At 41.8% G+C, this 26,690-nt stretch overlaps 1 protein-coding gene across 5 annotated transcripts in view; it reads left to right on the top strand.

Annotated features, from left to right (window-relative positions):
- The window catches only part of INPP5A (inositol polyphosphate-5-phosphatase A), a 408,827-nt gene extending 388,820 nt beyond the window's left edge, over positions 1-20,007 (top strand). For 3 of the 5 annotated variants that reach the window (XM_027819502.3, XM_043552493.1, XM_037905639.1), the window contains 3 exons: positions 11,739-11,850; positions 16,850-16,918; positions 18,388-20,007. In XM_027819502.3, the coding sequence (XP_027675303.1) occupies positions 11,739-11,850; positions 16,850-16,918; positions 18,388-18,534 (328 nt within the window). In that variant the 3' untranslated portion in view covers positions 18,535-20,007. Of the gene's footprint in view, positions 1-11,738; positions 11,851-16,849; positions 16,919-18,205; positions 18,294-18,387 lie in introns of all 5 variants that reach the window. The other 2 variants (XM_037905636.2, XM_007053025.4) reach the window with 2 other exon arrangements.
- The last annotated feature ends 6,683 nt before the right edge of the window (positions 20,008-26,690 follow it).

The raw sequence follows: 26,690 nt of genomic DNA, 5'->3' as shown, positions 1-26,690 counted from the left end.
GGGGAGCCAATAAGGCATTAATGACAGGAAAACTGGTTCAGTTTGACATTGCTGCCAAGGCAATCCATGGGTTAGCATGGCTATGATGTATAATCAATAAGAAAAGATTGTCTCTATTGGAAATATTGCAGAGTAAAAAAGTAGCCAGTTATTGCGTATTGGGAAAGAATCTGTTGGTATCTCTACCCAACTCCCCTCCCCCTCCCCCCAATACACACACACACACACACACAGCAACACTCCTGTGGAAACATTCCATTGCATTAATGCTGACAAACCAACTAAAGTGTAAAAACTCTCAGTTAACATCACACTTGCAAGCTGCAGCATAATAGTTACACAAAAGAGTTTGTTAATCCACAGAACAATATGCCCAACATAACTCCATAAAAAGACTCAGAAAAATTACACTGTGTCATTAACCTTCCTGCTTTGTGTACTACGTGGAGTTATGGCTCAAGTCCTGTTTACCCTTCTTACCCTTTGCTACTGGATTGCCTGGTTGACCCCCTTTTTATTGTGACCTTTGACTCTGATTGTTAGTTTGATCACCATGGTGTTAGTGTAGCATTTGCAAGTAGCAGCTGTTTAACACATTGTACTTTAACCACTATGTTTGCAGGCCTGTGTTTACCCTCCGATTCGGCTTAAATGAGATACATATCATGGCCAGTTAGCTCACAGAGCATTATGAAGATCTATTAGTGTTTTGGTAAATGTGAAGCAGCTAATTTAATTCAAACAGCAGGGTGTCCTATAGCTTAGCTTTAACTACCTGATGCAGAAGATGAGCACATGAAGTCCAATTACTTAGGGCCATTTGTTAGAAAAGATTGAGCTGACTAAGCCTAAAGAACATGGATTTCTCTTTTGAATGTAGGGAAACACATATAAATGGCAATTTCATTAATTTAAATGAATTTGGGGAAAATAATATGTTCGTTCATAAAAAATTGAGTCTGGCTATGACAATGCTGATTTTTGGAAGCTATACTCGGGCTAGTGAACTGAGCCTTTGTGATGAGGTCACACATATACCAGCTCCATTAGTGCACAGCTGGGATCTTGTCAATGGAAAACAATAAAATCCCTTTACCCTACTCCCTCAGCATCTTAGCTCACAAATCACCCCAGGTTTGGCCCAGTGGCCTACTAATGTTGTTACTTATGGCTTTAGTATAGTAGCACGTTGGACATTTTTTAAAGTATAGTGCATAGTTTAGGTGTAAAGCACTTGCCATTTTCTTTCAAAATCTTGATTTTGATTAAAACTCTGGTAGTTTGATCATATATTATTCTGCTATTATTAAACAGGGAGGGAAAAAGTCTTCTGTGAAGGTACCTATCAGCATTACTGGTAAATAAAAATACATAAAGTAGCGGTGAGCTTGAGCAGAGAATGTTTGGACTCAGGTCCAAATTCACACATCACTAGCTCTGTAATGCGCCACATCAAAACCCTGGATCTGGTTACCCTCAAACTCTGGAAAAGTTCACATCTAGGTTGGAGCTTTGCAGCTCAGTATCATCTTTAATATAAAGTATAAACAATAAAATTCAGTGGCACAAAAGTCATAGACCAACAATAAAATAATTAATGAAATCAAGTAAACAGCCTCCAAATGGGAGCAGTTTTCAACTCTCTTAGAAACGTTGTGATGGAAGTTTGTTTTTAAGAAGGTGTGTGTGTCTAAAACCTGATTGAACTTCCATAATGTGCACATAGTCTGAACAACAGTGTTGTAAAATCAGATATTTTGTGCTCAATCTTTCAAAATGACCTTTATTGTGCTGGGGAAAAAATTGCAACTTATCTTATTTTTATTTTCTGTCATCAACAGGGTGTTGTCCCACTTTGTAAAACACTGTTATAATGTTCTAACCAAAGAAGATACAATTTTAAAGCAATTTAAAATATATTACAATATTACCCACAAAGTCAATTCACTATATTTTCTAGCTGCAAAAAGGGCTGGAATCCAGAACTACACTGACCATGTGTCAGATGGTTTTAAAAGAACTAACAAATATGAACTCTCAAAATAGAATGAATTGTTTTCTGATTGAAAGAAAAATTCACCTGCCCCAATGTCATAAAAAGCAAAATGGTTCATCCTTTCCATACCTTATGGGGAATGCCATTTAAGGGAAGGTTTAATTCATTTGTATTGTTCTTTTGTGTTTTGAGTTAACAAACAGTTGGCGGGCTGGTTTAAGATCACAGAAGTCTATAGTACTACAGTAGGTATTTTGTAAAGGTATTTGGCTTCTCTGACAATAATTGTGTTTAAAATAATTGTAAGTGTAATTACAGTATCATTAGTGAAATAATATTGGTGGACAAACTGTTTAGTTTTTTTAAGGTTCCCAATATTATTGCTATGTTGTTCTTGTTCCTGCTAATAGTAACACAAGTACAAATAACAGAAGTGCATTTGTGTATATCTACCTACACAACAGCAACTTTCAAACTTATCAAATGTAGTGAGACCAATTCTTTCAGGTGTTCGGGAAAATTTGAAAACCTTTTGGCATTGTAATATTACATTAATTAAACTCAATAGCTTCTCAGTACTTTTATACACAAAGCCCACTTCTAAGTAAGTCTGATTAAATAGTGAAAATTAAAACAAAAAGTCTGCAATAAGGAGAAAAAGCAGCAGAAAATACCAGCACTGAAAAATAAGACATCCTGATCGTAGAATATCAGAGTTGGAAGGGACCTCAGGAGGTCATCTAGTCCAACCCCCTGCTCAAAGCACGACCAATCCCCAACTAAATCATCCCAGCCAGGGCTTTCTCAAGCCTGACCTTAAAAACTTCTAAGGAAGGAGATTCCACCACCTCCCTAGGTAACTCATTCCAGTGTTTCACCACCCTCCTAGAGAAAAAGTTTTCCCTAATATCCAACCTAAACCTCCCCCACTGCAACTTGAGACCATTACTCCTTGTTCTGTCATCTGCTACCACTGAGAACAGTCTAGATCCATCCTCTTTGGAACCCCCTTTCAGGTAGTTGAAAGCAGCTATCAAATCCCCCCTCATTCTTCTCTTCCACAGACTAAACAATCCCAGTTCCCTCAGCCTTTCCTCATAAGTCATGTGTTCCAGTCCCCTAATCATTTTTGTTGCCCTCCACTGGACGTTTTCCAATTTTTCCACATTCTTCTTGTAGTGTGGGGCCCAAAACTGAACACAGTACTCCAGATGAGGCCTCACCAGTGTCGAATAGAGGGGAACGATCACATCCCTCGATCTGCTGGCAATGCCCCTACTTATACAGCCCAAAATGCTGTTAGCTTTCTTGGCAACAAGGGCACACTGTTGACTCATATCCAGCTTCTCGTCCATTGTAACCTCTGGGTCTTTTTCTGCAGAACTGCTGCCTAGCCATTTGGTCCCTAGTCTGTAGTGGTGCATTGGATTCTTCCGTCCTAAGTGCAGGACTCTGCACTAGTCCTTGTTAAACCTCATCAGATTTCTTTTGGCCCAATCCTCTAATTTGTCTAGGTCCCTCTGTATCCTATTCCTACCCTCCAGCATATCTACCTCTCCTCCCAGTTTAGTGTCATCTGCAAACTTGCTGAGGGTGCAATCCACACCATCCTCCAGATCATTTATGAAGATATGGAACAAAACCGGCCCGAGGACCGACCCTTGGGGCACTCCACTTGATACCGGCTGCCAATTAGACATGGAGCCATTGATCACTACCCGTTGAGCCCGACAATCTAGTCAGCTTTCTGTCCACCTTATAGTCCATTCATCCAGCCCATATTTCTTTAACTTGCTGGCAAGAATACTGTGGGAGACCATGTCAAAAGCTTTGCTAAAGTCAAGGAACAACACGTCCACTGCTTTCCCCTCATCCACAGAGCCAATTATCTCGTTATAGAAGGCAATTACATTAGTCAGGCATGACTTGCCCTTGGTGAATCCATGCTGACTGTTCCTGATCACTTTCCTCTCCTCTAAGTGCTTCAGAATTGATTCCTTGAGGACCTGCTCCATGATTTTTCCAGGGACTGAGGTGAGGCTGACTGGCCTGCAGTTCCCAGGATCCTCCTTCTTCCCTTTTTTAAAGATGGGTACTACATTAGCCTTTTTCCAGTCGTCCGGGACTTCCCCCGATCGCTATAAGTTTTCAAAGATAATGGCCAATGGCTCTGCAATCGCATCCGCCAACTTCTTTAGCACACTCGGATGCAGCGCATCAGGCCCCATGGACTTGTGCTTGTCCAGCTTTTCTAAATAGTCCCGAACCACTTCTTTCTCCACAGAGGGCTGGTCAGCTCCTCCCCATGCTGTGCTGCCCAGTGCAGTAGTCTGGGAGCTGACCTTGTTCGTGAAGACAGAGGCAAAAAAAGTATTGCGTACATTAGCTTTTTCCACATCCTCTGTCACTAGGTTGCCTCCTCATTCAGTAAGGGGCCCACACTTTCCTTGACTTTCTTCTTGTTGCTAACATACCTGAAGAAACCCTTCTTCTTACTCTTCACATCTCTTGCTAGCTGCAACTCCAGCCGTGATTTGGCCTTCCTGATTTCACTCCTGCATGCCTGAGCAATATTTTTATACTCTTCCCTGGTCATTTGTCCAATCTTCCACTTCTAAGCTTCTTTTTTGTGTTTAAGATCAGCAAGGATTTCACTGTTAAGCCAAGCTGGTCGCCTGCCATATTTACTGTTCTTTGTATACATCGGGATGGTTTGTCTCTGTAACCTCAATAAGGATTCGTTAAAATACAGCCAGCTCCCCTGGACTCCTTTCCCCCTCATGTTATTCTCCCAGGGGATCGTGCCCATCAGTTCCCTGAGGGAGTCAAAGTCTGCTTTTCTGAAGTCCAGGGTGATGGTAGAGGGTGATGATAGAGGGTAAACCCCTGTAGCCTTTGTCAAAGATACTTCAGTCTCCAGAACTGTCAAACTATCATCTTTCACAAAACCACACTGGCAAAAGGAATCTCTCTGTAGTGGCTGGTCTAGATAGAGGATAAGAGCCTATTATTGCTTCCAGTTTTTCAGCTACATGTGGTAAAGCTCTTTGATATTGATCTAAAAATTCTGTTGTTCATCCTTGCTGATAATCTATGGTGGGGGGTCAATGTGATTCCATGTGGAATTTCTGTTTGCTCAGTTTGCTTTAAAGAAAAGGGGAAAAAAAGAAATAACATAGAACAAAAACTCTGTTAAAATAACATTGAGTGCCAAATCAAGCACTGAAATGTTAGGAATTACCAGAATTAAGCTTATCTGTATAACCTTGTCAACCACACTCCTTGTGCATGTACGCTTGTTATTGTTCTGTTTAACGTGCATATTGTGTGACACCTAAAGGCTTTGACCAGGTTATGTTACTGTCTGTAACTGCATGATAACATACTATTTGTTCGTCAGGACCCCTGCCTCATACAGCACACAGGATGGACAGCAAATGAGGCAGAGTGTTGCAGGAAGAAAAAGTACTTTCTTTTGTGTCTAGAACACTGTATTGGGACCAAGAGAGCGGGATCTATCCCTTGCTCTTGTTACTGCCCTCCCATGTGTTGTTGGGCAAGGATATCATAATGCATACATGCAAAGATATGGAGTGAAGCTTTCACAGGGAACCTTAATTCTGGTGTTTCCTATCTTTTTGAATGTTTGATGTGGCAACATTAATATTTTTCAAAATATTTTGTCTGTAATTACTTATAACATTCAGAGGTGTTCCAACAGTAAGAGCTGTTGACCATGAAGTAATCCAGGTAATGTTTTGGATCCCTTCTTGCTAGCATGAAATCAGCATATTAATAAACACTATGATGCTGAGGATATTAGGACGCCAAGGCTACCATTATGTATGTGACATGGCACTGTCCCTTTCTAGTTCCTTTCTGGAGACATGTATTAGAAGAATAGCCCTGATTTTTGGATGTGCTCATACTTAGCTTTGGTTCCTCTTAAATTGAGAAATACTCATGTTTTGGAGTCTCTATACAAATGAGAAAAGAATTGGTTGTAGGTTGCCACAAAGGCAGCTCAAAATTAATGTTCAAACTGGAAATGCAAATCAACTCAGGTCAAATTGAGATCTGGTAACTTCATTAAAGTCAGTGGGATGATTTTGGCTTTTTGAAGCTGTGCTGTACTGGAAGTTGCCAACTTGGAAGAGGTTCCTTTCTGACAGGAGTAAAATGTGGTTCTCGTTGGGCACTCATGCTGACCATGCTGGTCATGACCCATGCTATCTCCAGATTGTTCATTTTCAGAATTTCTAGTGCCTCAGAGTTTTGGGTGTGTAAGCAATGCAGCAGCAAGCCCTGAGCTCATGTGCTTGTGACAGATTTGCCTAGGAAACTGAAAATGAGCCATGTCCCAAGAAGCAGCTTAGGGGTTATTTTTTGTCTTTGTGAATTTTGTAATGACTCTTTTTTCAATGGCAGCACCAGGGTGATATTGGTTAGTGCAGACATTATTTATGCTTGTTATATGAAGAAAATTTGGAAAAATTGTACTGAAACTGCTCTAAGCTATTAATTAAAACTATGACTTTGTATCATGAGGATGCTGGGCAGTGACTATGTCTTATTTCAGAAAAATACAATTACAACTTTTGCTTGCAAAAATCTACTTAAGGCATAGATAAAGTGCACATAATGAGCCCCAGACTGTCTGCTGTGTTGTTTTGGGGGCTGTCCTGTCCCCAAATCCCATTCTTGTGAAGATGGAGAGGGAGCCCCTACCAGGTGATCCTCTGGGGTTATCCAGCAAGTGTAAACACCTTCAGATGTCTCTTAGGGTATGTCTGTTCTCCAGTGTAAACCCAGAGTTAGAGGGACTTGAGTCAACTAACCCATGTTAGGGGTTGGCTTGAGCATCTACATTATATTTTAACCCTATGACTTTTCTAACCTGTGCTTGAACCTAGGGCTCTGGCATCCGCACTGCAGTGCACAGACCCAAGTCAAAAAGTCAAAGTAACCATATACCAGAGTCCCTAGCAACCCCACCCCCAAAATGTGGCTGCTCTAGCCCTGGGATCATGGTGCACTGGGAGAAAACTTTACTGCCTGCCCTGCACATTACCAGGAAGCAGCTCATTTTGCAAAAGGCTTGATTGGTTCGCTCTCCATTGCCAACCCAGAAGGGACTCTGATAGTGTGCTTGAAGATCAGTGCTCAGAAGAGAATGAGTTAATGCTGACCTGAGCTGCTGCTGTTCACAAAGTGTGGGTGGCTTCCATTTTCAGTGGAGTGGATTGCAGATTGTTGGGATAGAGAGGACTAAGGAAGTTGTCCCATGGAATTATGAGAGAATTCTGGCTGATTCCCAGGATGCAAATCAAAAAGGGCTGCATCTACACTGCAATGCAATAACACTCAGATCCTGGATTCCAGCTTAACTCAAGCACAGACCCTACAGTGTCCTGGAACCCTGGGCTTGAGCCCTGGGTTAGCACAATTGCAATGTAGACACAAAGAGGGGGGTTAGGCTTGAGCCTGGGATCAAGCATGGGCTTTATGTTGCAGGATAGACATACCTGTGGGGTATGTCTACACAGCAAAAAAAAATAAAATAAAATGTGGCTGGCCCATGCCAGCTGTCTCGAGCTCGTGGGTCTTGGGCTGTGGGGCTGTTTCATGGCTAAGTAGATTTCTGGGCTTGGGCTGGAGCCCAGGCTCTAGGGCCCTGCAGGGATGGAGGTGCCTAAGAGCCCTGCATTGGCCTGTGTAGAGGAACCACATCAGTTCCATTACATCTGTCCCCTTCCTCAACCATGAAGGAAGGGGCCAGATTTTTGCCCTTCCTTCTTTGTGGTGCACTCCCTTATCAATTTTTCACATATATCAGTATTGTACGGGGAATGAGGATGGCATGATCTGGCAAATGTACAGTGACAAGGTAGGTGAATCCCAATGCACTGGGGGTGTAGCCATGCTGGGTGCTACTACAACTTTAGAATGGAGTTGGGGGTTCCTTTCCCGCTCCACACCAAATGGATAGAGGAGGATTTGTCCCAGACTGATTTGGGTTAAATTGCTCTATTCATGATTGGATAACTAACTACAGCACTTCTTTCAGCATGAATCTCAGCAATATAGTTCCAAGCTATGATATAGGAAATCTGATTTTGTTTGTCAAAGCTACTTCTAAACTACAGTAACTTCTTTATAGAGTCATCATCATTAAAGAGCCTGGAGAATCACCAGGAGTCCTCATAATGTGAAATTGATGAGATCAATAAAGGAGATTTGTAAATACCAATTTACAGAATATAGACTCTTGAATTAAATGCTGTAATACTTAAGTTTAGAGGATCTTTTCAGGTACAGAGCATCACGCTTTAAGAACCTTAGAGTTTATACTGTAAAAGGGTGGGCTATATGAAATGTGATTGATTCATATAACTTCTCTAATAAAAAGTAGTGTTTCTTATGTTGGGTTCTTGTGCAACTAAAGCAAGAGATGTATTCATAGGTTACCAGAAAAAGTCAATTCTTAAATTGCAAACAAAGAGCTTCAGCTACCAACCATATTACATCATCAAAACATCTCACGGACACTCAGAAATAAGCTGTACTTCTGTATGGCAGTGAAGCAGCAAATTGAATTCTCATAATATGTTTTGAAAATGAGTCTTGTTAGGTTTGATGAGGTGGAAAAGGTACTGAGATCACTGGTTTGTTCCAATACATTCAGTACACTTTACTTGGCTGTTTGCCATGGCTAATCTTTTTAATGGCAGTATAGCTTGTAAACCCATTTGGTAGAAAGCTATGCATCTCAGTTTTATAATATCACACCAAGTAGGGTGGTAAATAACTTTCTATTCAAGCATGAAAGCCTTTTTTGTTACAATCCCAGAAATCTTATTTTAAAAACCTTATCTTGAAAGCCTCAGTAATTCCTTTATGAATTCAGCAATAAGCAGAATAAAAGGCAAACCTCCTGATTTATATTTATTAGTTTTTAAATGCACCTATCCAGTCCTCTTATTCAAAGACTTATGAGTTCACCTATCTAGCACTTATTTCTAAAAATGCATCAATAATTTAGGAACAATGTCCAACAAATTCAGTCCTCCCAGAACCCTCTGGATTCCTCAAAAAACTCCCCACTCGCTCACTTATTTTCCTCTTTAGGAAAAGTCTGGGAGAACAACTGAGCCTTACAGCATGACCTTGAAGGTCAGCAAATTCAAAGTTATGGAGAATCCAAGTATTAAGTGGATCCCATTGTCAGTGATCCCTCACTGAAAAGGAACTGGTTTCATCCCCCTGACAGCTAAACCAGGGGCTGTTAGCTGAAGTGCCTGAGATGATTGTGACTCAGTGGCCTCACATGGATGTGGTCTCTGAGGTAATCAGAGTCCAACCTATTTAAATCATTATAGGTTACTTCAGCTGCATTTAGAAATTAAGCCGAAGCTATCACAGAACCCACACGTGATGGAGTGTCCTGCTAGAAAATGTCCTTAAACAAATAAACCATCATAGTCTGTGGAGTGGTCTACAGAGAGCATATTGCAGTGTCCCCTTCTCAAAAGGACTACTGTGGTGAGGTCTGTATCCGACAGACAAAGATGCATCCTTCAAGACATCTTTCATTCTCATCAACTGCTACTACAGGGACATCCAGAAGTAGTTGAAGATCCAACAAAGCCCCCTGGTTTGGTTGGACAGTTTCCCCGCATTAGAGAACTGATACCACCTCTTCGGTGTCTTCACATTGGTTCCTTGAACCTCCCAGTTTAACTCCAGTCTTGTCCGGATTGATTTGCATCCAAAACCCAAGACCTGATTCCATCATTCTTATGTGTGAGAACTACTTAAAACCATTGTGGCAACAGAATAAACTTGGATTTAGTAAGGGATACTGTAGCATGTAGCAGAAAATGGTAGTCCTCAGTGCTGTGTCAAAATTTAAATACCAACTATGCAAATGAATGCCTCTCAAGTCAATGGATGAACAAAGTTAAGAAGGAAACGTGGCCTGACTGACCCCTGAAAATCTGCAGTTTAGCTCATGTGTCCAGGTACTTATTGTACCCAAACATGTCTGTCTGGATTTGGCCTAAGCATTGTCCCATTAATATTTGCTACTACTGTAATTGCACAAAGAGGAATAAAACTTAAAATAATCAGGAGAAATAAAGAAGAGCCATTCTTTTCAGAATCCAGTTTTTTTCAGAAGGTGTAATTTTCTTGGTTGCTATTCAACTATTTATTTATTGTCGGACTGTTCCCAGTAACATCACTCGGGAGCAGCAGAAGGAATATTAAGCAACATGATGCCATTCTATCCATTCTGTGGTATTGTTTGGGTGGCTTCATAGTAGAGGTTACAGCTGATAACTTTTCTTTTGCAGTTTCCCTGGGTTTTTTTCATTAGGGCTGAACCTTGATTGTGCTTGGCTGTAGATAGTGATGGTAGGGTTGCCAGATGGGTAAATAAAATTTGGCTAAAGAGAGGGGATGACAATTATATAACAAGGAACTAATGGGTATCTTGTGATGTTAAAGCGCAGCGGCTCCCTTGCTCATTGCTTGCAAATATGCTTAGACAATATGGTATTGCCAGTAAGCTTCATTAGATCAGCATCTATATTGAATTCAAAGAAAATACACCCACATATACATTCCATCATATCTGCTTTATTCCAAACACCTTTACCAAAGAGACAAAATATGTGTGTGTGCTATTACTGTGACTTCAGATTGAGTTATGGCATTTTATAAAGCTTTTTAGTTTTATTTCCCCTTGTTTTCATTTGCCTTTCGGTCATTATCTCCCCCTGTATCACCAGCTGCCCATTCTTTGAGAGAGAGCCCACAACCATCCTTCCCCTTGAGCCATCAGGGAGCCCAGCAGAGCAGCCAGAGCTCACCTACCACTTGGATCTTTGTATTTCAGTGAAGCCTAGACCGCTGTGGGGTTTTCAAGCCTCTGACGCTGTCTCCTGTGTAATTCCTGAAATAGTTCCCCCTTGAGGAAGTCATTCAAAGGAAATTTAGTGAGAAGAACATCAGTTTCCTGAGTACTTCCCCATGTTAATTTATACCCCAGAATCATGCAATGGTCCACTGTGTTCAAAGACTTTGTTCTTGCTTTAGTCCTTCTCCATTGTTGTTGTTCTTGTTATTTATTATTGTAGAGCCTAGGAACCTCGGTCATAGACCCCATTGTGCTAGGTGCTATACAAACACAGAACAAACAGCCAGTCCTTGCCCCAAAGAGCCTACAATCTAAGTATATGACAAAATTCAACAGATGGATCTCTAAAAATAAGCGCTTATTTTCTCTCCAAAAAAAAAAAAGTCAGGTGAGAGTATGGTGCTTTGAGATTTAAAGGGAGATGAAGAAAAGTTTTTAAATGAACACATAACTTTTTAAACTAAAGTGAGTTTATGAGGATGAGGAAAGAAATAAAGGTAAAGTACGACAAGTCATTGATTTTTATTCATTAAGGGCCAGCTCCTGTGAGGTGGTAAGCACCCTTCTCTCTCATTGAAATCCAAAGGGATGAGGACATTGAGCACTTTAAAGGAAGTGCTCAGCACCTTGCAGGGTTGGGCCCTAAATTTCGGAATGGGAGGGAAATATGTGTTAAACAGGTACATTTTGAAAGAACTGACTTTTGCAGGTTTAAAAAAAATCAAGACGGTATGGATTGAGCCAGTGGCGATGAAAGCTGCCTTACAGAAAGTTAAGAAGTCAGGGTGGTTGCTGACAGATGTTGCACTGATTCTTTTCCAGTTATCCATACAGTGAAGATTGTAGCCAGGGAAAGCAGTACATGAATACTAGATGTCCAGCTTGGTGTGATAGAATTCTGATGTCACATTCAGCCAAGGAACTGATTCTAAAAGTAAGTACACCCGTGTGATCACATTATTTTCTAGTTATTTCTTCGTTTCTCTTCAACATAGCGTTTGTTTTTGTTTGCTATTTCTTGCCTCTCCCTGAATTCTTAACTGTCCGGAGTAAACCCCAGGGATAGTTGAAGACAGCAACACCAAAGCAATGATCACATTTTTCCCTTATGCAAAGTTTTTCATCTGATGATCTTAGTGTTTTACAAACATTGTACAGTTAAGTTTCACAACTCCTCTGTGAGACTTAGAGTCCCTTGGTTTCAGTGCATAGTGATAAGTCTAATTTTGCCAATGCCATAGCAACAGTGTAGCTCAAGAATTTCCCAGATTCCCTGCCCTCCCGTCCTCCTCCCTGGCCCCTTTTTTTGCTGTACAGATACTGAGCCAGATCCTGGGATCAGACCAAACTACACACTTCACAACAGGGTAGAAAGGGGACCTTTGTATTCCCCTTATCCTGTGTGTAGGCCTGGTCCCTCATGCCAGGTTACAGCAACCTGAATGCTATCACAATTTACACAAGTTGCAAATGGGCCCAGAGAACCAAAAACACATAAGGAGATCTTAGGGGCATCCCATCCAGGCCTCTTTGCTCTTACCATGCCCCATTTTCCTGCTATGCCAGAAGTGGGCGTGAGGGACATGCTAGAGCAGTGGTGGGCAAACTGTTGCACGTGGCCCGCAAGGGTAATCTGCTGGCGGGCTGTGAGACAGTTTGTTTACGTTAACCGTCCACAGGCATGGCCGCCCGCAGTTCCCAGTGGCCGTGGTTCACCATTCCCGGCCAATGGGAACTGCGGGAAGCGGCGCAGGCCTCAGAGACATGCTGGCCGCCACTTCCCGCAGTGCCCATTGGCCGGGAACGGCAAACTGCAGCTACTGGGAGCTGTGGGCGGCCATGCCTGTGGACGGTCAATGTAAACAAACTGTCTCGCGGCCCACCAGCAGATTACCCTGATGGGCCGCAGGTTGCCCACCACTGAGCTAATGTCTGTGCTGTGACTTTCTACCACGCTACAGTGAGCTGGTGATCTTGGGGTTACTCCAGAGGGCTTTATTGACAGATTGTGATGGCTGTGCAGTCACAGCAGCTTTATCACACCCACGAGTCTTGCCCACCTTCTCCAAAAACGTCTTGACTTGACAAGCTTATTTAAGATCCAACGCTCTGTGTTTATCTTTGTTTTTCTGCATACTAACGTGGTTTTTTAACATTACTTACAATAGGTAGGATTGGAAAATAAATCCTCACACTACTGGCTCTGTGTGTGTTTGTGTGTGTGTGTCGTACTGGAACACTTCAAACTTGATTTCTTTATATTTATAACCTTCTCTCTTTCCCTCTCTCATCAGTGTTGTGTATCTCATGATAATGTTTGCTTTGCAGTAAGTTACATAATTACAATCAAAAGATAACTCACTGAAACTTGAGAGTATTTTTTCCATAGCTACTCAAGTTTCCATCTCTCTAAAGCACTTCTTCTCACGTTAACCTCTAAGAAGTGTTGGCATTACCACTTTAAATGTTTCACCAAACCCTCATTCAGGGGTGAAATTCACCCCTCATTGCATAAAATCTGAGCAACTTGATTTGTTCAGGGAAATTCTTGAGGTCTGGTGAATGGAATTCACTTCCTTAACTTGGGGACAGGCTATGGCTATGGTACAGCCCCTCTGTGACTAATCCAGTCATGGGTCTGGACTAGCATTTTAAGCCCTTCTGCATCTCCTCTATAAATGTTGCCAGCCAATGGATCCACAGAGATTCCAGATCTCCATCCATGATGGCTTTTTTGGGACCAAGATAGGGACCTCCTTCATGTGCAGAAGCACTGCAGTAGCCCCCATGTGGCTGCTCTGTCCAAGGCCTTCCTATACAGCCACAAGGCTGAACTAGTGAAAAGGGCCCTATGCATTTGGATTAATTTAATCTTTTAATTGGTGGTTAATGCCATCAACGAGCTCAAGATAAAGGCAATATTATGCTATTTATTATACACAATAATTAAAATGTATATAACATCTGAATACTGTGGAACCCTAGTATTCAGTAGGAAAGCAATACCGGGAAAACAAAGTTGCCAAAAAGGGGCAGGAACGGAGAATGAACTGGATATAAGCTTTCTATGCAATACTGCGGCATAAAAAGTCAATGGAAATTTGGGCTTCATATGTAGAATCATATACCTAAGAGATGATAATTTTGCATCTCTATATGAGACTGGTAAGACAGTAAATACAATATTGCATATACTTCTAGACACCCATAGAATTCTCCATAACAAAGGACAGAGTGACCAATGAGGGAAGATTTTAAAAATTAGCTATGAATCAGAGGAGATATAACTGTGTATAAATGTTTGAAGGGTGTAAACACCAGCAAAGAGAGGAATTGTTTAAGATTATATTAAGGAGTCTAACCAAATGTAATGAGACAAACTTAAACATAGGAAAATGAAGGCTGAACACCAGAGAAAATTTGTAACAATGAGGTCAATTGGCCTGAAATAATCTCCACAGGGAAGTGGCAGAAGTTCACTTGGAGCATTAAGGGCTCAATTTTCAAAATCCTTTTTAATCTTGTGTCTGCAATTTTGCATTTGCAAAATTTGGGCATGCTATTTTGGATATGGACAAAGATTTGTGCATACAAAAATTACAGGGGGAAATTAGAGCCACATTTTCTGCTGATGTATATTGCACAGCTGCATTAACTTCAGTTTAGGTGTTCCAGTTTACACCAGCAGAGAATAAGATTCTTATCCAGCTGTGGGCCACTTGGTAATTTTGGCCCATAAAACCTGAACAAAGCAATAGAAAATACACAGTAGGGAAGAGTACTGAATTGGTGGAGGAAAAAGCAAGATGATGTAGTAGGTCTAAGTCATTTCTAATTACTGCATACAGTCAAGAAAACTGTATTTGCCTTCCCACAGACTTCAGATCTTATTTCTTTATAAATGTTTACACTGTGCACTGTTAGAAATATTTGAAGCTTTAAAAAAGGATCAGTGAGGAAACCAAAAACACACTATTAGACGATACTTAATTGCAAGTCTGATACATTCTTATACTTTAAATAGCTGTTTATCTTTAAAAATTAGAGACAAAATTTCTTTGGTATAACTAGTTGAGAAATTATTATGCATTGTTCTTTTTTTTTTTTAAACATGTTAGGTGCTTTGTTGTAGGTAGCTGAAGAATTGACTTTCAGCTCTGGCCGACTTACCTCTTATTTCAAAGAACAAATGATAGTAAATCGGCACTTTTTTGTAGAAAAAGGAGTAGTGTGTGCAAATTAGCACACAACACAGTATGTTCAGCTCCACACACTAGGCGTTACAGATTGTACAGACATGGGGCTGTAAACAGCTTTCGTGCAACATCATCTATCATGCTATGGTCGGTTACCTTACCATCATGTTATTTTATGCTTCCTGAGCCCTAAAACACCAAAGGTTGCCCACTGCTAGGGGAGTTGCGTTGATGCCTGATAGCATGCAGTAATGAATGCTCAGCCAAGTGTATATTGTTTCTGCTTGTGCGCTGCTGTAATTTGTTTATCTGTCTAAAGATTATGCAGTTGAAAATCCACAATTTTATGCTGCCTTTGTAAATTATCAAGTCGCATTTGATGAATGTATCCCCACTTCCGATAGTGGTGGCATTATGATCTTGAAATATTGGAAAGTGCTCATGCATACAATGCAGAAGGTTATGTTTTTATATTTTTTGGCAGACAACCGTGCTATAAAGTAAATCTGACCTTAAGCTTCCTTACTGCATTAAAGATAATTCAGTTTTAACTTTATAGTCCTAAATGCTGCTGTTTATATAAAGTTCTTGCCCAGTCAAACTTGACTGATTACAGATGAGAAAATCTTGACTGTTTCATACAAAATAAATGAGTATTGTAAACTATTTTAAAGCACATATATGATTGTATTAGAGACTTGCCAGTGTGCAGACTCCAGATTTAATTAGCTTTCAGGAATTGTTTAGTATAATAAGAAATTGTAAGCCTCTCTGTGTGTTTATTCCTAAAGGGTTGTGCTCGATAAAATAGGCTGTCAAAATCACACATTCAGTGTAAATGGCAGAAAGATGAGTACATTCTATTATTCATTAAATCATAGCTGCAAAGAGAACAAGTGTATAAGAAGAAAGTTCAACATAGAGTCGAATGAAAGCAGTTCACAGGGCTAGCTAGAGGAATGCTCTCCTTCAATTGAGGCTGATTTTCTTAAGATATTTTGAATGCTCTTTTTATTAAAGGAAAGTATCTAATAGAAATAGGATTCTTTTGCTTTCTTCTTTCATAGCTAAATATTTTAACTGTGTTGTAGTTAATATTCAACAGCTGTTTCTACTTGTTTAACTTTACATAGTTGATGCAATAACACAATGGGGTCCATGGCTAGGGCGCTTGGGTGCTCAGGTAATTCAACTAATAATAAGGATAAAGGATGTGTTAATGTTTCTGCTTGTACATTTAAAATATTACTATATGGGGACATAGGATGTTTTTTAATGAGACAATGTGAATTCCATGTTATTCCGAGAGCGACATTCATGTCTTGTGTAATTCAGTAAAAAGATTTCTGAGCTGTTCCTAAAAAAGAGGACTGTGGTGAAACCGCTTGCTGCATTTCACTGACACAAGATTTGAATGTAGCTATAACTGAGTCCTTAGTTTCCACCTCTTAAATATTAGTTGCTAAAAGTTGTTAAAGCCCTAGAAGGGAGTGGTAGTGATTTGTAAGTATTTTATGTGGAAATTGCACAAAGCTTTGCAATGGATATTTAATGTAACATTTCTACATTTGAGCCTATGTAATCTTTGCTCTGAGGACCAAGTTGAATATACTGTCACTAAGAAATCTTGTTGCATGTTCTTCCTGAACTTCCATTCATGTAACCTTTCCTTACTTAGTTTTCTCTGAAATCTGAAGAATAACTGAACTGACTAGTCTTTTTTTTTTTTTTAATTAGTCAGAAAATGATGAGAAGATAGTGATTTATGACCATATTGGGCCAAATGTCTGCATGGGGGATCACAAGGTAATTTAACTCAGTGTTACAGTATTGTATTATACTGCGTTTTATTAGGAACATAGAATGCGTGTATTAATTTCTACTCCTTTTATATTGAAGTCAATTATTTTTCTCCTTTCTTATTTTAAACTAGATGTTTTGGAAAATTGTATACCAGTTGGGGTTAAATTCAGCTGAAATCAGTAGAAATGCTATATTAGAGACAAGCACGAGTTTCAGTAAGGAACAGGATAATGTTCCAGAATGCAGCATAAAAACATAATATAAATCAGTATGAGCAAATATATCTGTATTTATAATCTTACCTAAATAAAGTGCCCATGGAAAACTTCAGTTTCACTTAGTTATCTAGATTGTTCCTGAATATAATTTTAATTAATTTGGTGTCTAGTTGACTGTTAGAACAATAAAATGCTAACAGTACCATATATAAGCGACAGGTAAGAAAAAGAATATTTAGTGATATGCCAGTTTAAAAAGATCAAAGATGATAAAAACATAAATTTTAAGTAACCCATATAGTTAGCTAATTCTCCTGTGAATATACCACAGACTGGAACCGCAGTTAGAAATATTTGATCAGTAAGCACCTGGTTTCTTTGAAAATCCTATAAACACCTAAAAACATCTCTGATATTTTAAGACTGACTACCTGTGTAAAAATTTCAGTTAGAAATCTGAAAACTATACTGCAATATCATTGACAGATGTACTGCAGTGGCTCTTGAATTATGATTTTAGGAATGGTAATGGCATACTTAAATGCAAATTTACAAATATAATAAGTATTTATTTATTTATTTTTACCGTCATAATTTTTGTGGAGGTAGTAAAATGTTTTTCAAAGGAAGAAGGGATTTTACAGATATACTAACTTGTATGATAAAATTTAAAGTGCAGTGTCTTTCAGGAATAGAGTAATAGCCAGATTGGATACAATCATTTTGATTTCTTTTATGACTGATTTATTTAACAAGCATCATCTTTCAACAGAGTTAATATGACAAATGAAATAAGGTGCTATGTAGGGGGCTCAATCCTGCTTCTATTGAGATCGATGGCAAGATTCCCATAGATTTCATTGGGAGCACAGGATCAGCCCAATAAGTGGCTGTCCTCCTGAATCTCTTGAGAATTGTAAGATTACAGTAATGAAGGAAGTCTAGATTATTGCATCAGTTTGTCAATGGTTATAGATTGATTCTTACTCTGTTTGAAATAATCGTTACAAAGTGTTTGATCTCTTTCTACCTTTCAAGTGTATAACCCCTATTTCTCCCTAACTTGCTGCAGCCTGTGTTCCTGTCCTTTCGAATAGCTGCTGGGGCAGGTAAACCTATTGCAAATGTGCACAAGTGTTGTGTCGTGCAGTGATGTGGTGGTAAATATCATTTTTTTCCCCTTTGTTTATATTTTCTACATCATTTCCCCTTTGTGTTTATTTTTCTTTTAAAAAAATGCCAATTCTGCAACAGGAAAAAGATGCCCTCGAAATGAGAAGATCTTTCGTGAAACCACCCTGTAGCATGGAGGAGGAAAGAATAAGCAGTATATTGAAATGCATAATCCTAACAGCTGTATTGATAAATCAAGTCTTGAGTGCCACATTTTTAGACTGCTGATCGTACACTATGCTTCAGCATCTGGACTCTGTTCGGGAAAAGCCTCACATACCTCACTGTCTTGTATGTTCATGTGACATCAAGTAGAAATGTGGAATTATTTTTATATATATATATATATATATATTATACGTCACGGTTCTGTTGCCAAAACTCTAATAGACAGCAGTGATGTTCTGTATTTTAGATTTCACAATTTTCAACTTTTAATAAGTGTTTGTCAATGTGGAAAAGCTACTTCAGCACATTTTAAACTTTTAAAGGTGTCATGCCTAACATTATATATCTGTACCATTTGGGGGTTTTGTACATTGGATTATATAGATAGAGATTTTGATGGTTTTAAATGGTATTTTCTTCATTGACCAAGGCTTATGGTTTGTTTTAGTTTTAGAATTTTGTTTTGTTTTTCATATTTTCTAGATTTTTTCTCATGTTATTTACTATTCTGCCATGTAACATGGTTTTGAATCACACAGCAGCTGCTTTCTATACATACATATGTGTGTGTCTATATATATATGTATGTGTGTGTATATATACACAGATATATAAATAATTTATAAACCTTACCAAAACGTATGCTAAATATACTTTCCATTATGACTGCTTGAGAGTGCCATATCAGCAATTAGTGTTGGAGTCTAGCAGTTTTAGTTAAGTGTACATCAACAATCAACATTTATAAAACAAATAATATATAGCCGTGCCATCACCAATACAGATATATAGTATACTATATAGCACATATATTAGCAGTTTCACTTTGTTACTCCTATAATACCTTCTTTCTAAGTACTATTAAGGTCTGAATGTGAAGTCTCTAGTTAGGTTTGGGTGTACCTTTCAAGAATTTTGTAAACTGTTTTTGTCTGTCTTTTGTTACTGTTTTATGGTGCCAAGTATTGTATATTAAAACAATAACAACATGGGAGAAGAAAATTAGAAGTCTGTTTCAGAGAGCATCTGCACCCAACACAGACTGTATTACACAAAGTGTTAGCGAAAAGGACTGTAAATTTTCTTAGTTAGTAGCTATGTGCAACCTGCAACATAACCTTGTTATGAACATTTTTCTCCCACCACTAAGTACAACATTAAAAGGTGATTAGAGAGTCTGTTGATGAAACACAAATGTATGTTTTATTGATTTAATTTAGAACACTACAGAGTTCATGGACTGTGTGATGGCATTAGATTGATGCTTGATTTTGGTATAAATCACTACCATTGAAAATGATTTGATGTCCGCTTGCAGAATTTGTTTTCATGACAGTACAGTCTGGGTTTGTATTAAGTACTGTTGTTCATAGGGTTTCTGCAGCTCTGCAATGTCAATGTGCCATGTTGCAATATAACCACCCGGTAATTCTATTTAACACGAATAGAGATTCAACTCATGGTAACTTTGAAGGCCTTTAGAAATGAGTACTCTGGTTCTCAAGCAATAAATCTGATCATAATGAAAAATGACTCTGTTTGTCCCTTTAATTTTGGGTGTGGGGATTATGCAGAAATATGAAGTTGTCCTCTTAACTTTCTGCTTATTGACTATATTCCTTTTTTGTCTGAAAACCAAGGCAGATAATAAGATGCATTTTTGTGTATAAACTGAAAGACAATACAAACTGAGAAGAAGAAATTTAACATTGATTGCACTTTAAAATGTGGGATTCTTTTATTATAATATTGTTAATCTGACTATAACAGTGTATTTATGGCTACTCCTAATATACCAGCACCACCAGGACCTTTAAACCACTAGCCCCTGATCGTTTTATAGATACTGGTCTACATGCTCTTTCCTGAGCTCTCTTGTCATAAAAAATAACGCTGCCTCTTAAAAGAAGGGGGAAAAAAACTAAAGACTTCTTGATACAGAGAGTAGTTAAAATAATAAACTGTGGGACCATAAAGAATTCTAAGCATCTAAAGAAGAAACAGCTATACAGATGACCTATTAGGGTAACTTGTTGAGTCGAGAAATTCTCAACAAAGTTAATTCAACAACATTCATTATATGCTATTCCAGTGTTTAAAAAATTGGAGGCATGATATCTCAAATGTGTGGGTCCCAAGAATAAGTTTTAAGAAAGATCCCTACTAGGAATTCCTCTTCTTAAATAATATCTTGAAAGCCTAATAGGTAAATATAAAATATTTTACCACAAACTAAGGTTTTCTATCAAATTACACATTCACGGAATTGTATGTTCTCCCCTTCATGGCATTAACGCTGCTAAAGTCACAGTGTTCATTAAATACTAACTTCGGTATGTAACCTTTTTTTTTTATATGCAATATTGATTGTATAATGATCGTTGTGTTTTAATCTGAATATGGATTTCTACAATGGAGAATTTTGGTCTACTGGGACTATTAATTTAATGTTATAGAATATAGACTGTTCCGATCAGGCCAATATAGCATTGTTCCCAGCAATCCCATTATAATTAGAAGAAATAACAACAGATTGTTTTGGATGGAGAGGTTAAATACCTCTTGCTTTTGCTCAGTTTGATGGGTTAAAAGCTACCTTGATCTATAGAAAGATACTAATAACTGAATATATGTTTCTGAGCACCTTGAAGCTCAATTAATTAAAAATAAAGTCTGTAGAGGAACAATTGTAAGAATTCAGGCTAACCCTTCAACTATAAGAGGTTTTATAATCCTGTCACTTTCCCTTAGCAATCAGTTAATGTGCTTAGATTTGTCCCTGTAGTTTCAGCTGTAATGAAGCAGGCACTACTATCCTTCACATTCAAGTGTATTCAAGACACACTGGGGCCGAAGTGAGGATTTTTCTGAACTTGATTTGTAAATGTAGACAAATAGAGCCTGGTCCTTCAAACCCTTATTGCCTTCAGTGGGACTGGGACCTTTCGCCTGAGTAAGAATTTACAGGACCGCCCCGAGAATAATTAGCTGCCCTGACAGAAAGACTCGGATGCGTTAAAACTCAGAGTGAAATAAATCGGCCTCCTCCCAAGCCCCGAGGTGACACCACCTGAATCTCTGTGTGAACATCCTGAGGCGTAGCGCAGCTCCAACCAATCAGCAGAAAGCTGATAATTAGGGCTGATAGGTGGATAAACAGCTTCTACACTGAGGAAAGAAGAGATCAATGTGTCCCAGTAAAGTGAAATAGCTAAATAGCTTTCTGGAAATCTTAGCTTTTCTGTCTTTCCTTTGGAAAGGTGTTGCCATCTGAGAAGTAAGTGCAAAGGTGAAATCCCATCGGGCTCTCTGAAGAGGGATTGGCTCTTTCCTTCAGGTATTTATCAAATTTGGAAGCACATCAAAGTATAAAACAGGAGGAAGGAAACAAGGACTGAAAGATCACAGTAAACAGAATAAATATGAAAATACAAGAGCAAACAGTACACCTTGGGTACTTGCCTTCTTCATTAACCGCCCTAAATCTCTTCCCTAGTCAGGCCACATTTACAAGGGACAGGATAATGTATTAATGAACCTTTAGCCTTTGTACAACCTTGTCAATTAAAGACAACATGGGGAATAATGCTAACCTGTCAAAAGAGGGCTGCTGTGGTATACCTAAATTATATGTCTAATTAACTATTTTGCTTGAAGAGGTAAACTATCCCCAGATAAATGGCTCCTAATATACAACTGATCTAGCTGCAGTAGGCTTGCTAGGAAAGGGTTGAGAAGGAAGGGCTTCGGCCTCAGTTCAGCCATCTTTCAGTGAGAGAGAAAATGTATTTTTTAGGTTAACTATCGTTCTTTCTGACATTTGAATCAATTCACTTTTCTCTTTTGGGAACCTCTGGGTTAGGGTCTTGAGAAAATACTTATAAGTATTAAACGCATGGTTTGAGGCCTCCGTTGTAATACCATTTTAGGTGGTTTATTAGCCATAGGAAGGGCACTAGCCGCTCCTCTACCAGCCGGTCCCAGACGTGGTCTGCCTGGCGTTGGCCCCAGAGCGCTTGCCCCTCCGCTGGGGACGTTGCCCGGCCCTCCTCAGCGCTCAGAGAAACGGCCCGAAGGGTGCTTCCCGGAGGGCAGGACACCTACCCGCTCCTCTAAAGCCGCTGATACTGCTGGGACCTCTGCAGCGAGTGCTGAGCTAAGATCCTGTTCTCTGCCTGGTTTGTGTGGAAGCAGCCGAAAGCTGCACGCGGCCTTCCCCCGGGCCCCGTGGCTGAAACGTGTGGCACCGTGTCCCCACCCTGCCAGGCCAGCTGGGGAGCTTGCTCTGTGCGCACGGAGCTAGCGGGACCTCGGCGGCCTCCGAGGAATGGGAGCGGCCAGAGCCGGCGTCAGCCCCGATCCCCGCAGCGACGGCTGGCGCCGAAGAGAAGGGGCCACGCTCATGGGACGCTCCACAGGACAGCGAGCCTCGCTCGGGCCCGAGCCGCCCCGCGGCCTTTACTCGGGCCGGCTTCCCACGGGCTCGCGGGGCAGTTCTCCGGAGTGAGGCTGGCAGGCTCGGGGCCCGTGCGTGGCGCCCCTGGGGCGGGGGTATAACAGGTGCTGGGGGGCCGGGCTGGCTCCGGGCTTCGCTGCTTGCGTTGCAAACACAAAACCCCCTTGAGCCACGTGTCGCCTCCGCGCCATCCATCTGCTCCGCTGTCCGAAAGAAACTGGAGCCTGCTGGGGGCCGGCGGGGAGCTGACAGGGCAGGAGAAGGGGCTGGGACCGGGCCAAAGAAGGCCCCGCCGGCTGTCGGCTGGTTTCTTGCCGAAGGGGGAGGCGGCCCTGGGGGTGCAGGCGAAGGGCAGGCCGGTTTCCCCGCCCCGGGAGAGGGGCGCAGGGAGGTGAATCTGCTCCGGCCGGAGATCAGCGCAAGGCGGCGGCTTTCCCACTTCTCCCCCCAGGTCAGCGGCTAAGGCCGGAGCCCGGCCGGGCGCTGCTTCGGAGCTGTCGGTGGGGCTCCGGGGGTCCGGCCCCCAAACCCGCTGCCTGCCCAAGCTAGGCGGGGAGGCCGCCCGGACCCAGCCCTGCGCGTCTCCCGGAGCGGGCCCGATCCTGCTCCAGGGGCTCCCTGCAGCCCGGAGACGCCCCTGCCCAGCGGAGCCTGTTGCCTTTGGGGGGCAGAGACTCCAGCGCTGGCGTCTAGGCTGCGCTCGGGAGGCTGCACCTCCCGGGAGGCTCCTGGCGTCCTTCCTGCGGAGCGGGGCGCTCAAAGACGGCTCGCAGAAGGGTGGGAACCGGCCGGGCGGCGCAGGCTCGCACTTAGGCACAACGCTTGTTTTAACTGCGGGCCCCAATTCATGCTGCTGCCTGGCTGGGTGTGAGGTGTAAAGAGAGTCACAAAGGGCCCGATCCCACAGGCTTCGCTCACTCAAACGCCCAGTGGACCGCGGGATGGGGCCCAAACGCCAGTTCTGAACCAAGGCGCTGTGGGGTCTCACAAGAGGCAGCTATTATGTTGCTTTAAATGGTCCAGCTTTAATGCTGGAGAAACCCCGTTTTGTTGAAGCTAAAGCGGTTGCCAAACAGTGCTCCCATCCAAGTGGCTTTCTTTAAAGTGCTCAGGGACTGAATCATCGCAAGGAAAACTTAAGGACTCCCAGAGTTTGGAAGCGGGTTTCCTTTCTTTTCTTTTTTTCTGGCTGCCTGGCAAGTAAAGAAGGGCCCTGCTTGGCTTTTCTGTGTAGCCCATTGCATTTGCTCAGATTGCAAAACAGCAGCTGAGAAGCAGAAAGAATGTCTCATTCATTTAAAAAAACCTAACAATGAAACTGGCCTAGACTCTTAAGGCCCTTGAATACTCCCAGAGCCCAGCTACAAAAAAACAAAAACCCTGCTGATCTTGTCCTCCTCACGAAGCACTCACTGTACCGCGGTGGGAGCATCTCTCTCCCGCCCGCAGGTTTGATGCGTCTTGTCCTTTCCTCCTTAACCACTTCTGAATTGTCCAAACCAAAATTTAAATATTTTGTAAAAATGATCGGGGTCCTCTAAATAAAAATCACCGATTCGCTGGAAAGACAGAGCCGCTAGCTTTCGCTACCCACGGTTTCCTATAAAGGTAGCATCAAAAAGAAATAAAATAAATCCTATTTCTCCCGTTCTACTGGCAAGATCAAAAAGTTGGCCCTGTAGGCTTCTGCCTCTGGGATGGTGTCAAGATAACAATGGGCGTTAAGCTAACTAACTAGTACCTAGGTGCATCTAACAGATGCCTACCACTTACTGTTGGAAAAACGACGTCTTACACTGCAACTCTCTCCCTAGAAGTTTAGCCGTTAACTACGTAGTTTGGTAGCTGCTTGTAGGATGTTTTCGATTTTGTATAAACGAAAGAGAGATACTACACTCCCTCTCCCTCCTTCGGAGTACAGGTACATTGGAAAGATGTTGCTTCTTTCTTTTGGTACGTGCCAGGGACACATTTTAAGTTTTGCGACTTTTGTTGCGCTCCCCCTTTAGAGGCTGGGAAATGTGGTGTTTGGTGCATTGACCGAAGGCAAACGGCCGAGCTTTTCTGAACAGGTGTGTGAAGATGAATCTAGTGGACATAACTCTTCCTCCCGCTCATCCCATCCTGGGAATCTGGGCTCCTCTTTCTTTCAGGGACCAGTGTGATTTTCCCTTCTGTGCACAGAACCAGTGGCAGCCTTCGCCCCCCACCCCCCCCCCCCGCCTCCGCTGGCTCGGCTAAGGGAGCTCACATTCGCTTACTCTATTTTAATGGAGTATTTTTCATGGACTGGGAGAATGGCCACAATAAACCGCAAGTCACAGTTCTTGGCAAGCCAAACCTGAGCAAACCCTTTCCCGCCCAGGCCTGCTTTTCCCGCACTGTGCTCCGCACGTTCAGCAGCAGCAAGTTTGGAAAAAAAGAAAAGGCACAAAAAGCGGTGAACAAATGGAAATCGGTGATTTACAAAACAATAATCATAGAGTTGGACAAAGTGGTGTCTTTGTCTCTGTCTCTTCGCTCCACCCCCCCCCCCCCCCAACCCCCCCAGATGCGCGGAGCTTTTAGTTCTTTCAAAATAAGCTCTAAAAGCCAGTTAGCAAAGTCTGGCTCAGATCACAAGTTCAGATCCTCTAACCTCTTTGCTTCGGGTGTAAATTGACAAAGCGTTTAAAATATTAGTACCAGATCAGAGCCAGCCAGTTTTGCAGAGGAAGCAACAATTGGTAGGTGGCTGAGACTGTTCTTTGGGCTTCTCAGCTTCTCATGTAGGGCAGCTGCTTTTGAAAGTCTAACCTCCAGCCCAGGCAAGGAGCTTGAATCTGAGAGAGGGGTTATTTCTGCAAACCGCTCTGCTCCCAGCAATGATCGTAACCAATGACTTTGGGGCCCTTAGCCCACAAGCGGCGGGTCTGAAAGGCTGGTGGCGGGACTAAGGCCCGACCCTGCATTCCTCGGTGCTGGCTTCGGGGAGCACAGGGCGAGGGGTTAGTTCCCTCGCGTTTTCCACCTGGTGCATTAGGATTTAATGAAACGAAACGCAAAAAACAAGCCAATAACTCAGCCAACGATTAAAAGGGAAGGTGAACGGCTGCTCTTTCTCACACACGGTGAAAGCACTGGCCAGGGTAAGCGCTCGGGGCAAGCTCTTCCCACCCCAGCCTCCAAACTGGCAGTGTCCGAGCTGTACAGCCGGAATCCACCCCTTGCTTTCCACTCGAGCTCCTGTACCTGGCCCTTGTCACCGGCGGGGTCCGCTCTGATTTCCAGTACAGCGGCTCACTATGCGAGGGGACGCTCCGGACCGGACAGGGGCAGAGGAGCCGACTAGTCTCCTGCTTTGGAGCTCAGTACGGACGCGAGGCCCCTGAAAACGTTTCCAGTCCCCACCCCTGTGACACAGCAGCGCGAAGTTACCCTGCAACAGTTGGGCAAGCTTCTAACTCCAACCACGTCTTCCCTCTCCCCCCCCCCCAAAAAAAAAAACAGACCCTCGAAATATTACTGGGCCCGGCTGAGGTTTCAAAACAAACCCACAAGCCAGGCGCTAAAACAGCTTTGCTTCTAAAACAACCAATTACTTTTTCCCCCACTGGGATTGACTTCAGCTAGCACCACGGAGCACCGCCCTCCCCCTTTGCCGAGGCGGGACCCCCAACTATCCAAGGGGGGTTAAAATCCCTACTTATGGTGAACAACCTGTGGGTGAGGGGGTGAGATGGAAAAGGGAAAATGAAACAAAACATCGGGGGGAACGCGC

Source organism: Chelonia mydas, chromosome 7 (genome assembly GCF_015237465.2).
Source record: "Chelonia mydas isolate rCheMyd1 chromosome 7, rCheMyd1.pri.v2, whole genome shotgun sequence".
NCBI classification, from domain to species: Eukaryota; Metazoa; Chordata; order Testudines; family Cheloniidae; genus Chelonia; species Chelonia mydas.
The sequence above is the reverse complement of the archived record's forward strand: the minus strand, read 5'-3'. Positions and strand labels throughout refer to the sequence as shown.